Source organism: Ptychodera flava, chromosome 1, assembly GCF_041260155.1.
Source record: "Ptychodera flava strain L36383 chromosome 1, AS_Pfla_20210202, whole genome shotgun sequence".
Lineage (NCBI taxonomy): Eukaryota > Metazoa > Hemichordata > Enteropneusta > Ptychoderidae > Ptychodera > Ptychodera flava.
In genome coordinates, this window is record NC_091928.1 from 15132757 (window position 1) to 15149525 (window position 16769).

Consider the following 16769-nt stretch of genomic DNA (forward strand, 5'->3'; position numbering starts at 1 on the left):
CAAACCCCAAAAAAGTAAGAGGCTTTCTAAAAGGTATCAAAACATTTTAACTATCAACTTTATCAATTTTCTAAAAAACAAGTAGCCGGCAAAATTGTTAGAGTAACCAGCCAATTTTTTCGCCTCTTTATGGAACCCTAGGCCCTGAAAATGCACATTTTTTTACATTTGAATGGTAGTCCAGACCAGAATTCATTTGTCTGCAATAACAATGCAGTTTAAACATGTTTAGTGTACTATATATCTTAAAAACCAAAAATAGTGAAAAATCCTCCACTACTGGCCGTTTAATCCTACAAAAATACAATCAACACAGACTGGATTTGAAATAATGCACAAACACAGTTTTATGATCTTTATTCTTGACCAAAATTCCAGCAGATCCCATGCTCATCACATTACATGGCGTATACATAATACCATGAACCGAACACTGCCACAAATGAAGGTCTTAACTCCTGTTCTATGGCCACAAGGCAACGTTTGCAACACTTAGCACAGAGGCCACACAGACCTCCATTTATGAACACTGCACTGCTGAAAAACGGAGGCTGATTTGTCAATCTTGACATCAAGATATACTTTGCGATCGTTTTCTCCAACAAATCCAAACAGCAATTATCAGAATAATTGGTAAATACCCTTATTTTCAACATCATTGCCATTTTAAAACTAAATAGTTCCCATGTGTTATTGTTTCATAAGTTTATATATCAGCACAAAAGAAAATTCAAACTTTGCCAAAACATTAGAACGTCAAGTTTTAAGCAATCGAAGTTGACATGTGATGAAGTTTTCACATCAGTAAGTGTCGAGCGAGGATAGGACGCGTAATAATATAATGTATACATTTTGCAATCCGGAAACTGACTCTGAGGTCAACTCAGAGCTCGGCATAGTGCAGAGAGCGTATATAGTGCTTAGTGTGTCCTGGGTTGAACTTAGGGCCCATCGCAAGAGGGCGCTCCTGTCCCGTCGTAAAAAGGAGCGCACTCAAGCGATGGGTCTTCCAAACTGTCTTGGCTGTACATGCATGTTTAATGCCGGACGATTAAGCCGTAGTACACTAAGAGGATTGGTTTCTTGGATTTGTACACAGTTAATACTTTCGCCATTGTTCATGATTCTATGACGTCAGAACACATGTAAGAGAACTTTTGAAAGGAATGTACCGCGACACAAAAATTATCCGTTTGTACAGAATATTTAATATTTAATTTAATAACTGCAAAAGTACATTGACACCATAAACTATATTTAAACAAGCAAGGTACAGACGCCAAAACTAGAATATAAAACGAGACCAATATAGTAACACAAAACCCCCTACATCCACAACAATTGATCAATTATTTTCAGGTCGTAAGATATTGCACAGCAAAAAGTATATATTTCAGTGATAGAGTGACATAAGATCAACGTACACAATTTATGTGATGGCGTAGTCTATAAATGTGCAACTTTACTCCCGTATAACCGTAACCCGCTTACCGAAACCTGTATCACGATTTTGACACTTAATATTAAAACATCCTGAAAAATAAATACAACAAAGAGTTCTGTGGTAGTTCTGGGACCGAAGGTTTGAGGATACGTGACAAAGACAAATTATGGCCATTTCTGGGACGGCCGGCTCAAGTATGAAGTCAAACGATCACCGGTCCGGGCCCGAAGTTTGTAATTGTCAAAAACACTTGCAAAAAGTTTCAATTTCTTCCTGAGCTGAACAAAACGTGAAATATGTTAGTTCGTCAGATGTCCCTGGAGAAACTGTAAGATTTCTGTGTGTCCACCTTTCTCAGCAAGGAGTGATAATGAATTTTGTTCATTCTCAATTACGTTGACGTCCAGATCTGCACCTAGCGAGACTAACTTTTCCACGGCAGCGAGGTGACCATTGTCCACAGCGTAATACAGAGGTGTCCACCGTTCTCTATCAAGTTCGTTTATCGCCAGCCCTCTATCGGCGAAGAATTGGACGACATCAACGTGGCCTTCTCCGGCAGTTACGTGGAGCACGGTGCTTCTGTCGTCGGTGATCGCGAAAAGATCGGCGCCGTTGTCGGCGAGGAATTCGATCACCGGAACGTAACCATTCTGTGCTGCGAAGTGAATCGGTCGCCAGTTCTCTTCGTCACCTACGTTGAAGTCGAAGTCTTTTTTGGCTAACAACTGCATCACAGAAAGATTCTTTCTGTCAGCAGCCAAGTGCGCGGCTGTGAACTTCTCCCTCGTCGTAGCGGTGATGTTGGCGTTGTTGCTTAGCAACAGTTCCATGATCTCAGGATGGCCGCTTTGAGCAGCGCACAAGAGGGGCGTCCACTGGTCTTCGTCCGAAGCATCGATCTCGGCCCCGTTGCTGATCAGTAGGTCGACCACGCTTCTGTGTCCGTTTTGTGCGCCGTAATGGAGTGGGGTCCACTTTTTGTTGTCCCGTGCGTTCACCTCGGCATGATTACGCAGCAACGTGGCAACAACGTCATGGTGACCGCCGCTGGAGGCGCAGTGCAACGGAGTGAAGGTGTCTTTATCCTTGGCATCAACGTTGGCCTGTTGATTTATCAGGATGTCGGCGAGACCCGAGAAGCCGTACAACCCACACGAATGCAACGGCGTCGTTTTGTTCTTGTCTGCAGCGTGAACTGAGGCTCCTTTGTTGATCAGCAAAGTCGAAACCGATTCCCAGCCGAATATGGCGGCTTTGTGTAGCGGAGTCTCACCTTTCTCGTTGCAGGTATTGACATCGATGTCAGATTCTACTTCCATGTTGGTCAGAAAATCCACCATGTCGGCGTGTCCGTACATGGCCGCCCGGTGGAGAAGAGTGTCGCCGAATTTATCCTTGGTTGTCGTGTACGCTCCGTACTCGATCAGCTGTTGAGCGGCGTTTACTTTTCCAGCACTGACGGCCATGTAGAGCGGCGTCACTCCGTACTTGGCCGTAGCATTGACGTCTGCGCCTGCTTGGAACAGATCGGCCGCCTTCTGGACGTTCCCTTCTCGCGCCGCCCTGTGGAAATCACTCATTTTGCTTTCACACTCCACGGCCGACACCATAGCGTCCATCACCGCCTTGTGTTTCAGCTCCTTGGCTATGTCCATTGCTGTCCTGCTCGGCATCGTCTTGGCGTCGGCGGCTGTGGTCAGTTTGCTCAGTCGGTCAAAATCTGTGTATACCTGGAGAATCAACACGAAGGACGGCCTGTCGTAATACGCCGACGCGTGTAAGATGGTGAAACCGCTTTCAGTGGAGAAGAGATCGGCAGTTTTGGCCAATTCCATGGCTGAAGTCATGTCACCTCGTTTTATCACCAAGAAAAGTTGCTGATCTTCTTCGTGATCTGCTGTGACCTCTGCAAATCGTAGAAACCATAAGTAAAATTGGACTTTTGACAACAATTTATCTGAAAACAAATTTATATTTCACTTCAAGAATTGCTATAAGGCAAGGAACAGACATCATATTTAATGGTACTCGTTTGAAAATAAATAAAATTATGTACACGCATGCGTCGTTATCAATAACATCCAAGCCAACTCCTGAAATTATAGTTACACACTTAGAAGATAAACCATTAAAACAAGCACTTAATGAATTCTCGAAAGAAACCAATATTCTCATAAAATAAAAACGTGTACAGCTAAAATAAATAGACAGCTACAAAAGGTCACTTTGCTATTTTCAATTCTCTGTCTTTTCGGAAACATCTCCCCTGTCGTCATCAGAGCTCCCAGACTCGGAGAGAAAATTCAATCGTGACGGGATGCCCGACGCTTGGTGTGTTCCCTTTGGGAGCACTGCTCAGTATCAGCATAATGGTTACCATGACGACTGCAGTGTCAATATGATGGTTACCATGACGACTGCCGGGGTTTCGAGGTTACCACAGGTCATTATTTAAATAAAACAGTTTTGCTACGTCATTTCTATACTGTGCCACCGACACAAAATGAAAAAGCTAAGATATCCAGTTCCAAAATCATTTTCATCAGATTTTTTTTTTCAAAATTGTAAGACGTTCGAAAGTGGATTGCATGTTTGTGATTACCCCTTCCTTGGTGATAGTTTGTGTGGTAGGTTTGCATCAATTGTCGCAACTTTTACTTTCAGTTTGGCAAGACTGCGATTAGTTGTAAAGTTGTCGCTATCTCCATGACATCGACATTTCACCTTCCAGCTCAGCGGTAAATAAAATATTTCAAAGCATTTCCACAAGGCATATTCTATAGTCTGCGTAACTACATATGATTAAGACCAAACACGAAATGGCAGAAAGCGTAAAGTTCAGTTTTTTTGATGAAAGAAAAAAGTCATCTAAAAAAAATGTTTCTCAAATGGCGTTGTTTAGGTTTTATCCTTAAATCTGTTGTCACCTTTCTTAGAGCTGACCTCTGACCCGATGCCTTCATCTGCGTTGTCAGTTTGTTTAAGTACACCTGTGTCACTGCTTTCCATGTGTGTGACGTCACCTGTCACCATGGTGATATCTTCACCGCCCATGAGGTTTTCCTGGCTGAGAGTCCGTTCCATCATCAGCAGTGATCGTCGTTGAGGGCCGTTCTTGTCGGCCCGTGGTTTGTCTCGTCGCATCACCACCACCTCGGAGATGTCCTCTTTAGGATCCACCGTAGAGGTCGGCACGCTGTCGGTCAGCTGCCGTTCATCGCTTCGGTCGCAGCTGATCACAACTCCGGCTTCGACTGTTGAAACAAGATAGAGTAGAAAACTACACTGTAAGCTTATTGGGTGTTTGCGTGTCCATCACAGTTACGTTGACTTTTTTATGTTAAAGTGGTTTTATGTATGGTAAAGGAGACATATTTCTCGATATTACATTTGTCCAAGTTCACGTTTATGTATAATTGATATGATTTGAGATTTTTACATCGATAGCTTTCGAGATTCGTATATTTATTTTCTATTCTGTAATAGAATGAAGCAAACGTTTTGCGAAAGGAGATGTCATGCTCACCTAGAGTGTAAGCTTTTCCATCGTTATCATTATGCGTTCGAAACAAACTTTTCATTTGAAATGGAGACAATCGACGTTTGTGGTTGCTTGGATAATGTTAATGATGCGCAGTGCGGGTGTGAATACAACCTAACTGTACCCCAAACTGAAGTTTGGCAGTTTGTGATAGTATGTGTATGATATCTTACATATACAAGACATTATATATATTTGTACTGTTTGTACAGACATGGCTGTGCTTTGCCGCTCACCCTTCCTACATGATCGACTCGACGTTTTGGTCGAGGACAAAACTGACTTTACCAGCTGAAATCATTAAAAATGAGTCCCTCGATTACAATGACATTTCAAATACCTTGGCATAGAATAGTATTGTGAAATCAGGGCTTACCAGCTTTCTTTTCCAGGAAATCTGCTAGCTCCACGAATCCACCTTGGTGAGCTAGGATGGCAGGCGTGGTTCCATCCTCGTCCCGGAGAGCTACGTCAGCTCCTTTGCCGATCAGGTACTCAACGACTTCTGAGTGTCCGTTCTCCGCTGCGCTGAACAGCGGCGTCCACTCGTCGGCGTCCCGCGAATCGACGCTTGCGCCGAACTCGATCAGGGCTTTCACGACGTCCAGGTGGCCCTCGCTGGCAGCGATGTGAAGGGCCGTGTTCTCGTCGTCGTCCGTAACTGTCTCGGTGTCGGCGCCGAGCTCTAGGAGCGCTTGCACCATATTGACGTACCCGCTTTGAGAAGCAAAGTGAAGAGCGTTCCAGTTTTCCTCGTCGCCGGCGTTGATGTTGGCGCCTTTCTCGACCAAAGTCTTCACGACTGAGATGTGGCATCGATCAGAGGCGAGATGGAGCGCATTGAAACCTTCCTTCGTGGACGATGTGAGCGATGCCCCGTGTTCAATGAGGGCGCTAACAACATCGGGATGACCGTGCTGAGAGGCGTGGAGAAGAGGTGTCCATTTATCAACATCCTTGACGTCCACAGATGCACCCTTGCTCAATAAAAGGAGGACTGCTTTGACGTGACCGTTTTGTGAGGCCGGGTGTAAGGGAACTCGACCGTTCTTGTTCTTAGCTTCAACATCTGCTCCCCTACGAACCAGCAATTCGATAACTGAGCAATGTCCTCGGCTGGATGCACAATGTAGTGGAGTGCGTCCATTGATGTCCGTTGCTTTAACATCAGCTCCGTTGTCCAGCAGAAGTTCGATGAAATCCTCGTGGCCATGCAGTGATGCTACGTGCAAAGGTGTGCTGCCGTGTATATCCGTCTTCTCCACGGATGCCCCGTGTTTTACCAACGCCCTCGCAATTTCATCCCAGCCGAAGAGAGCTGCCTTGTGAAAGGGCGTCTCTTGGTTCTTGTTTCCGACATTGATGTCGGTGTCTCCGGCATTTGCGATCACCACTTCAACAATTTCTGGTTCGCCCGATGCTGATGCCATATGGAGCAAAGTATCGCCGATCCTGTTCGTAACTGTCAAATCAGCGTCTAATTCAATCAAAGTTCCGACTGTCTCTCTCCTGGCTGCTTTGCACGCAAGGTGTAACGGTGTCATCTCGTACTTGGTCTTCTCATTCACATTAGCGCCCTCAGCGACGAGCTTCCTGACCAACTCGCAGTTGCCCTGCCTAGCTGCTTTGTGTAGCTTTGATAAACCATTCTCCAGAGCAGAAGCCTGTTTTATGGACTCGATTACTTTCTTGTTGTCGAGCTTCTCGGCTATCTCCAACGCCGTGCACTTGTTGAAATCCTTCCCGTCTTTGTTCACCCGCCGGCGTGCCAGCTCTTCGAAATCCGTGCAAGCCTGGAGCGCGTAAACGAAATCTGGCAAGTTGTGATATGCTGCCGCGTGTAGGAAGTTGAATCCCTGCGATGTTGCTCTCAGATCTGCCTTACAGGCTTTCTGGACAGCCGCTGTTTTATTATGAGACTCAACCAGATTGAAGAGTTCCTCTTCGGTTTTACCACACAGAACTTCCATGTCTGAAAAAAATACACAAAACTGCTAAGAAGTGTCACCGTCACTGCTTAAATAAGGAAAAACAGAAACGTCGGTTCAAGCGCGGGAATGCTCAGAAAAATTTGTGGTTTTTTGAAGCTGAAGATGGCCCAGAGAATTCAGACATTATAACACCTATTTTGATCACCGCTCGAACCATAGGCTATAAGCTTATCAGCTGTCATTGACTGGGGTTACTCCATAGTTGAAGAAATATGTGACATGGTGTAGAATCCGGGTATAATCCACGCATAGCTCTTTCACGAAAACTGACAACCCTCTGGTAACACTGAACGCAACGTGGAAACAGTTTGAATGTAATTACAAGCCCGTGCCAAGCAGTGTACTTGTGGTCTACGATAGGTAGTGTTAATAATTAGTAAATCACTCCACAGTCCCTCCCTTCGGAGGAGGGAATGTGCCGGGGGACTGTGTCACACACACCTTGTGTATCATCGTCCTGCTCCTCTTCGTCCTTTTTCTTTCTTTCCTCCTTGGCTGAGAAAAAAAGAATAAAGACGTTTATTGATTACAGTCTTGTCATTGTACAAAGTGAACAAAGAGTATCGTACGATGTCTACCGCGTATTTCTGACAGAGTTACACAGTGTGTTCTAGTACGCATGTGGGACAGCGTCCCACCGAAGTAAGTTCAACACAAAAGCTGTTCGCTCACCCGACTGTGTCGCACTTGCTGTCGAGGCCCTAACACACGGCTGTGACAAAAAGTTTACTCCTTTATGAATTACATGTATGGATATTCATGACCTTACCTTTCGCAGACAAGCCGTCTCTCGCGCTCCAAATGTAATATCCGACCGCTAGTGCTGCTAACTGCAGGCCAAGCAGCAAAGCCTTGCCTGTAAATTAGTAAAAAAGAAGATAAGAGTGTATAATTGTTAACGTTTAGGGTAGCTAAACATTATTTTCTTCGGCAGTTTGGACTCTACGTCATCTCAGATGCATTCTACCACCATTAATAGTGTAAGAAAGCGATGTAAGCCTACTACCTATGAGTCTAACATGTTAGGATAAGGTCTATCGCTGAGTAGGTTTCCCACGTGAGTGTACGTCTACAGACATGCAGGTAGTCTTACATTTGGAAAAACATGGACAAAGGTTGTATCTTTGTTATTTCAACGGTCATGCGTAGGAGGGGAATATCATGGCCTCCTGGATGACCCTAGGTCTTGGCTTTATCTACTGCTTATCTGACGGATTTGCTTTATAACACTACATTACAGTTCAGGTAGAACGCGCCTCGGGGACAGATTATCGGACTCTCAAATTTTCACAATTCTTTTACTGATCTACCACTTGTGGGGGCTTATTCTAAAGCTTTTGGAGTAAGAACAATTTCTGTCTTAGTTTTTCGAAAATCGAAAATTTTCCCATAGAGTTAAAACAGGTATTGCGGTCATTTTGAATTCCAAATAAGCTTATAGGTAAAAGTTAGGTAATTAGTGCAAAACTTTACAAGGTAACCCCTGATTTGGTAAGAGAACGGTTGAAAGTTTCATTGAGGAAAGTTTGAGCACAATGTATAGTCTTTCACTTTCGAGGCGCATACTACTTTCATAATCTTTAAAAATTGGCGCAAAAATTAATATTTCACTACCTTAAACTGTATTTGAAATAACATTACCTATTTTAGCTAGTATTAGTACTTGCAATATCCAAAAATGCAAAAGCAAACGTATGTGTATGTTGGGAGAGTATATATAAACGCAAAGTACCAAAATGTAGTGTTGATCACATTGAGAGATCTTAGGGAATGATCAAATCTCCAACGATAATTTGTATTAATTCTGGAGCAGACGTTTTGCTTCGCAACTAAAGCTGCCATCTAGCGACATCCCATCAACTATTCTTCTGAATGTCATATTTAGCCTAAACCTCTCTTTAACAAAGGGCTTGGACAATGTATATAAGCAGAGAGGATATATGATAGGCAACCACAATGATAAGGAGCTTATGACCTGTCGTTTCACTAGACGATATCGATACAGCATTTTCATCGTCCGTTTGCGTGACCCGGGTTATCAGGTGTAAATAATGGCGGTAAAATTTGTGGACACCAGACATTTTGATAAGAGAGTAGAATGAAGTAGTGTCACTGCCTGGAGTGTAAAATAGTCAGCACGGACCAAAAAACTTTCTGAAATCTGCCATTTTGATAAGAGAGTAGAAATGTGAGGTGACACTGCAACAAATATAGAGCAGACGACACGGAACAAAAAACTTTCTGTAAAAACTTTCCTACTATTAATGTACCCGTGGCAGGCATACTTTTTACCAAATGCAAAATTCTACACTCGATGAGTGCGCATGCTCATGTATATTACTGTGAATACTCTTCGCCATCAAACGGTACTTAATTCATAAATACATCTTTCGGTTATAACTATAAACCTGTCATTCATAGGTTATATAGGCTTGTACGCGAGGATTTGTTAGCTGTATAATACATGTAATTATACCCTAGGCTAGTATTTGTTTTATCTAAATATACGAGGTCGAATGAAGATTGTGATAAACGTAGAAATAAATAGGCCTATACTCTGCTTGATAAGACAAGTTGACACACGACGGAAAATAGCTGTAACTCTTGACAACATAATTTTAATTATCTTTCGTTAGAAAGGAGCATTTTCTTCGTATGTCTTTAGTATGTTTGAATTCAAAGTATTAGTCTCGCCAACACTACGCTTTACAGTGATTCGCGTTTAACCAATGACGGGAACGAGACAGAGTGTCTAAAATTGAGGGGTTGCCGACACTGTCAGGTATGTCTGTTGTCTGACGGTAATATCAGTCGATCATAAAGAAATCAACTCTGCAAAAGTTGAAGCATCGTCTTTAAGGAGGTCAGACATGGTCAAAACAACATCCACAAGATCTGCACAAACGAGGCTCGCAAATTGATGCGTTCGCGTTCTGTACTGTAAGCAGCATATGTGTGGACGTGTGGCGTTATATTCTAGGACGTCTTCAGTTAATCGTTGGGGGTGGGGGTAGACGTGACTACATTATTCTTTTTCAGCCTAACAGGCAGACTCGATTCGAATTTTGATTTGTTTTGACAGCGGGAGTACGAAAGCACAACGGCATGATGCATGCTGCTACACACCAAACTTTGAAATGTGCTAACGGTCAAGAGGTGTAACTAAGACAACGAATTAATTCGAAACGAAACTAGTCCACTAGCATTGGACTGTGTAATTTATTTAGAGTTCGCAATTATAACATTAAAACTTACCCGGGAATACTGATGCCAGTGAAGCATTGGTAAGAGGGCAAGCACATTTCAATGATTAAAACACCGATAAGTGTGTCTTCTCACAGTTTTACCTATTTTATTGTCCAGCAGAGATTGGACATTGTTCTCGCTGTGAGACTTGTAGCTTGTGCCTAATTTCAACTTGAACCAGGAGTGGATGGTAATTTTTTAGCATATGAGAAAACAGGGCGAATCAGAAGGAGAGGCATGGCGTCGTTCGGTCCTCACGACTTGGTAGGCCGGTCGACGTAGTACAGACTCCCGAACCGAGAGAGGACGAGGAGGAATCCCGTATAAACACCTTTGGTTAGCGAAGTTGTAGGCGTCGTTGCAAATGTACAGGGCCATAGAATCCCCAGACTTGCGATTCTTTACTCACTGAAACAATACCGAACCCAACAAGAAACAGGAAATTTTATTGTAATAGCGAATATGTACTCTCCTTTCGGTGAAAAACTCTTCAAGGAATGCTTGTTGTTGTTAGCTAGACTGTTAAGTGAGGTCATATCAATTTGAAACAGCTTATGGAAGAATGTCGTTAACCTTTGATGTTCTTTATAGTATTTTTGTTGTGTCTGTGGACTTAATTTTCTTCACTGTTTTTTCTCCCTAAAACATGTAGAAATTCCTCATGTTCATCTGTCGGTAAAGCCTGTATATGTATCGTGCCCAATACGACCATGGACAACTAAATACTAGTCCGGACTAGAATTGATTTGTCAACAACAACAACAACAATAATAACAACATTGCATATTATAGACAATGTATCATGTGTGCAAGGCATTCGAATTCAAACGTGCATTAGAGAGAAGAATATGAATCCGCGCCAATTGTTTTACAGGAAAATATTGATGACATCAACAAAAGTTACAGATATTGAAGGAATCTGGTTTTAAAATGACGATTTTTGAAGATTATGGAAAACACGCCTCTACCAGGACTTTAGAAATCGTTGAGTGATAATAGGATGTACCAAATCAGAACTGCGTAACGATACGGTAGTATTTACTGTTCACTCTATTTAGAAGGTAGAAACAAGAACCGAGAGGGAGTGGTGTGCAGATGTGATAGACTTTGAAATTACGTCATCGAGAAAACGACAATTCCGTTATCACATGACTGATATGTGTGTCCTGTAGTTTCTAATGTGTCAATTAATCAAGTCACGAGCATTAGTTTCGTCAGTGGGTCAACAGTTTCAAAATGTTGAGGAGGGGGTGATTACAGTACTCCTTTCTTTCAAAGTGGATTTTTGGCTAAATATGGAATCACTATGGGAGACATTTTCGATTCAGAAAGGCAACGTGTACTTGTTCGGTTGTCTAGATTTTTAAACGCCATTTTATATTGGCAGGGAACAGATATTTTCTTCGTATGCGGAATACAACAAAGCTGGTTCAAACCAAACATCGACTAAAGCATGTTTATCGAGCTATCAAATACTCTGCAGCTTTATTTATGAAAGTCAACCGCTAAATCAAAATTTGATATTGTTATATCTTGTGACGTCTATTATGTCAGGGCGCTCAATTGCAGTTCCACAACAGCGCCAAACCTTTGATACACATATGTCGCTGGCAGTCTTATCTGATATTCTGATCCAGGGCTATCTTTTACTTTTATTTATTGACAAACAAAAAGGCAATAAATAAACTATTCTATGTCCCATTATTCACGAAATATACCAAGCCCTGTTAATTCTCTATAAGTGGTTATTTTTGATCAATCGCATATTGTCTGACCGAATTTGAAAAAGATTCGCATTCCAATAACTCTCGAACAAAGTTCGCCAGCCTTCAATATCGAAATTTATGATATCTTAGCAACGTTTCTTTGTGCGAATGTGTTAAAGCAGATTTACGATGGGTACAAATTTATTTTGGTCGTAAATGACTAATATTACAGGCAGTTGTTCGGCAGTTACAGTATATTATCCGCAAACAATTATCGTCGTGACTTGCGCGCGTAAATTGTTACTGTAGAACCAGTCACGCAGACGCACTGACGAGCTATTACTCTTACAAGGTTTTTATTAACCATGTGCAGACGATCATTCTTCTGCAATACCTAAGATAGCGATGCCATCCTTAAATTTGACAAAGTTGTCTGTTTGGAGGCAAAAGGCTTTACGTCGACAGATTACGAAATATTTCGTCAGAACGACTGGAACACTCAAAAATGGGGCTGTGTGATGAAATAAGTGTTCATCTGTAGCACAGTGATGTCCCAGTTTGACAGACGACATGTAGCCAATTAGCATAATATAGAAATAGGATACTACTATCTCTAAATCATGTCTGCAAACACGGCTAGACGAACGTTACTCTTTCAACATGTTTTAAGATATTGAAAATAGCTAACCTTCATGTAAATGTATCATTTCACTGAAAAATTGCCCCCCGCCCCTAAAAATGACAGAATTGACGTTATTCACAGAGTGCGACTGTGTTCTCTTACGTTGCTTTGCAATGGAAGGTTTTTAACATAAAGATGACGTAATTACCATGGGATATTACTATCTATTAGGAGGATTCTAATTACGACGAAGTTGACAACTTTACCTAAGTCTTTTAACAGGATGACATTATCTGTTATATTTACACTCCATACGTACACGTTTAACGTAAATTGCGATTATGTACGCGCATGCACACCGACGGGCATGTCATGTTCGTCGCAGGAACACGACCTTTGACATATACTCATGTGCGAAAATTGACCTTCGTCTGAATAACTGCAACATGATGGATACGTTCTATATTTTTCCGGAACATGAGGGAAAACACACAAAAGAAGGCGCGGGATGGTAAGTGATATTTTAAGTGCGATAACCAAAAATAAAATCATCGCGTTACAAAAGCGAAGGATAGTAATTTTGTCCAGTGAACATGAGTTCGTCGACAGATTTCAAATCAAAGTTCAAGTGAGTTTGTAATGCGGAACTTACATTTTGGCGTGTAGGTACCGCTAGTGGGACAAGAATGTCGGTTTGAAATCACGTAATTCAACTCTTGAAGAAGTAAAATGTGGCGAAACTTAAGTATGCTATGTAATATGCCTGTGTGTCCCAGCCTTGTGTCCTCAATACGGTCAAGTTTTTGACGCAACTAGACAAACGTTAATTACAGCCATGTTTGCGAGGGAATACAGAAATTTTTGACAAATGATGAAAATTACCCACCTCCAAGGTTATCGACATTCATGTTGCTTGTGTCAAATATAGTTTTGAACCGCGACGTCGAATTCTCAGCCTAATAATGTCAGTAAGCGACCGGCGTACTGACAGGTAGTACGTGACAATTCAGTTGTAAGGGCATGGCTACGTCAGAACTTGGTGTTCTTGTTAGTGGCTATATTCCCCCTGAATACGTAAATTTCTTCACTCGGTAGCTAGAATTGACAGGTTAGAGGTTAGGGGGTGAAGATGGTGGAAAGAACAGCTAATATCAGTTCGGTTTGCGAATTGTTTGTCGAGCAGTATAACTTATAAAAGATTATCTCGAATTGGTTAATGTTTGAACAAAATTTATGTGAACGCAACTGTATTTAGAATTCGATTAATATGTGAACGGTCAACTCGGCACGTCGAACAGTGATTACGAAATGAGTGAAACCACCAACAAGGTCCGCTGAGAACAACTTCGCATACTTTAGTAACGATGTCACTACAGAACAGAACATGAACCCATTAATCTATTACATGATACATTTAATATGTACCTTTTTTATCAAGCTTTTTGCAAGGGAGCGGGAAGCACGTCTGCAAGGCACATTTTTCAAAAAGAAGCGCGGTAAGCCGACCAACACCACAGACATTTCTTTACAGGTACATTAGAAATGGAAGGTTAGATCTGTGGAGGGGGTCGTCAGAATAAGAACTTTTAAAAAGGTTATAGGCATTTGACATTTTTTTTGGGTTTGGGGCAACTTCTGTAAAGTTGCCCCTTTCCCCTAAATGTGATATAATTCCTTTATCACTTTCCATTCATGTGAAAGTATTATTCTTTTGAACTGCAGAAAATTTTCACCAAATTTTGCGCTTCAAATTTTACGATTCTTACCACCCCTCCATATAATGTTAATCCCTTTAGGATTATTTGACGGTTCAAAATCGATACGACAGGGCAACCAGAACCAAAGGTATGTTAAACCTATATACAGACCAGAAATCACCGTTTACTTCATGGGTAGATTTCTATGGTAAGCAATACAATCATCAAAACGACATCATTATATCCAGGGATAGGCCATTGAATCTTGGGAAGGGATTACCAAAACTGAAAAAGGCGTTTTTATACTTCTAGCCGGTCTGCTGTTGCAAAAATACGTTCACGTGACTTGAAAGTGAAGAAAAAAGTACTAGGTGTGGAATTCTGGGGGAATGGGGTTATGTTTACCGTCGGTGCCGTGTGCCCTAAAATGATAAGTAATGAAAGGCCATCCAATTTGTATATTCTATTCTGACCAATCCCCTTTCACGATCTAATGGTGCACCGTCCCTTATATGGTAATGACTACGTTCTTGAGTGACGCAGATCGATTGTGGAAGTTTTAAAAGTGATGAAACTGTTTAGTGTAGCTGGAGTTGAGATTTGCAATTTTATAAAATCCAACATTGTTTCTAGATTTTCACTAAATGACTTGCGTATAAATGAGAGAAATACCGTGTAGTCATTTATACATTGATCAAACGTAATCAACAATGATGCTCTGGAGATAGCTTGCTTTTCACGGTAACATCTGTTTCAAGTATTATGTATTTAAAATGTGACTGACCTTTAATCAGATTAACGCTTATAAATAATGCTTTCTACTATTAATTCCTCAATATATTTCCAAAAATTTCGTTGTCGGACAACTTCGCTTGTATATTAATTTATGACTTTCATATCGATCCGGGCCCGATTACAGTCGACCCTGTGGTGACCCCTCATGGCAGATCACATTCCTATTAAAGTCAACATTTTCAGTCACTGGAGTTTTCAAAAGCTAGAAAACCTTGCTGGTTAAGTAGTTAGTAATTACCGATGACGTAACAGTTTTAGATCTATCGGAATCCTTACCAACAACGTTAGAAATGAAATAACATATCTTCAGTTGGTAATAAGTGTACATGAATGAAATGTGAAACTAGTTATTTTGAGGCTAACCGAGGGCTTTAGTGTACCGGAATTTTTCTCTTTCATATAGTACTGTCATACTAGATCAGCCGCTTGAAGAAAGCTTTGAGATACCTTATGATTTCAGTTGACTAATTCTTTGTTAAATGTAATGTCAATAAGACAAATAATTTAAAACTCCCTGGCAATTTTAATTTTCAAATGTGTACACTCGAGCCTCAACGAACTCTTCCTGGTAATTCAGCCGCTCATTTAAAGTTTAAATAAATAAATAAATAAATAAATAGAAAGACAAATAGATGAATACAAAAACAAGGATGGTCCCTTCCCCAGTAGCCTCGATATTCAAATCTGAGTCCATTTACAGGCCTACTAGTGTTGAGGGACAACGGCCGTTGTCGCTCCATTTTCGACATCTATCAATCGCAAAAGATCCACTTTAAATTTGGGGGGTTGGGACTGACGTCACTATCTTTCGTAATTGGTGACATAAACGTTGGAGATTTTTGACATACATCTCAGCTTGCAGTATTCAAAAATGTTTCACGCCTAAAGTTTATCGCGCAATTCACATCCGCACAATTGTGTGCAATAGGAAGATATAATATAAAAGATAATTGAAAAATAATATCAAAACGAACAAGCCCGCTGAACTTTATCAATAATTTTCAGATATTTTGAGAGTTTTGAGTGCATACGTGTCTTACCCACGTGAGTAGGTGTGATTGGAATGGTTTGACATCAGTTTGACCTTTTGCTGTCATAGTTACTATCCGTAATACACATTTATCAACTGCGAAAAATGCATAAATTTTAATGCATATTTTACTCCAAATGCCCAATACCCTTGTATAGCACTTGAGTCTCGAATGGGTGTTAAACCTTCTCATCCCTATTCCCTGTACACCGGTCCATAGTTACCATTGAAAACATAAGGTTTGGGCGAACCATGGCGGAGATAGGGTTAAGCGGTATGTTTGACCAGAGAATGTAGGACCAGCTATACAAAGTTTTGGAAATAAAACTAAAACAAAAATTTCAACATTCAAAAATGTGGTATGGAAAATATCTATACCGACAGGGCCAATACAGGGTAACCGTACTTCGTTGTTTCAGGATTGTCTAAAATCAATAGATGTTAGAGAGGTGCAGTGAAATTGAATAAACAGACAGGTATCAACAAACAATTTATAAACAGACATAAAAACTTAGAGTCGAACTTGCAAGCGCTATCGGTCGAAAATGATGCCATTGGTGAGAAAATCTCCTTTGGAATCATAATTCATTTCATTTCTCGACTTTGAGGTCAACACTGAAATTAGACTTAAGAATTGGGAACAGAAATTATCTTAGATAATGTCAAATGAAATAAAACACAAGCGTCGATGAAG

The 16769-nt window shown here is 41.2% G+C and overlaps 1 protein-coding gene across 1 annotated transcript; it reads right to left on the reverse strand.

Moving 5' to 3' along the window:
• Positions 1-1185: 1185 nt before the first annotated feature.
• Positions 1186-13556, reverse strand: LOC139130992 (serine/threonine-protein phosphatase 6 regulatory ankyrin repeat subunit B-like). Its single transcript, XM_070696881.1, has 6 exons — positions 13440-13556; positions 7749-7835; positions 7421-7474; positions 5365-6960; positions 4375-4701; positions 1186-3353 (listed from the first exon to the last, which is right to left on the reverse strand). Exons 1-6 carry the CDS (start codon positions 13459-13461, stop codon positions 1744-1746), a joined length of 3696 nt encoding a protein of 1231 aa, XP_070552982.1. The 5' UTR covers positions 13462-13556; the 3' UTR covers positions 1186-1743.
• Positions 13557-16769: the final 3213 nt, after the last annotated feature.

What these genes read in the sequence shown, in the direction of transcription:
- LOC139130992 (XM_070696881.1), bottom strand. Translation starts at nt 13,461, where the DNA reads ATGAATGTCGATAACCTTGGAG. An exon ending in AGACGGCTTGTCTGCGAAAG is followed by an intron (nt 7,475 to 7,748) that starts GTAAGGTCATGA and finishes TTTTTTTCTCAG; the next exon opens with CCAAGGAGGAAAGAAAGAAA. An exon ending in AGAGGTCAGCTCTAAGAAAG is followed by an intron (nt 3,354 to 4,374) that starts GTGACAACAGAT and finishes TACGATTTGCAG; the next exon opens with AGGTCACAGCAGATCACGAA.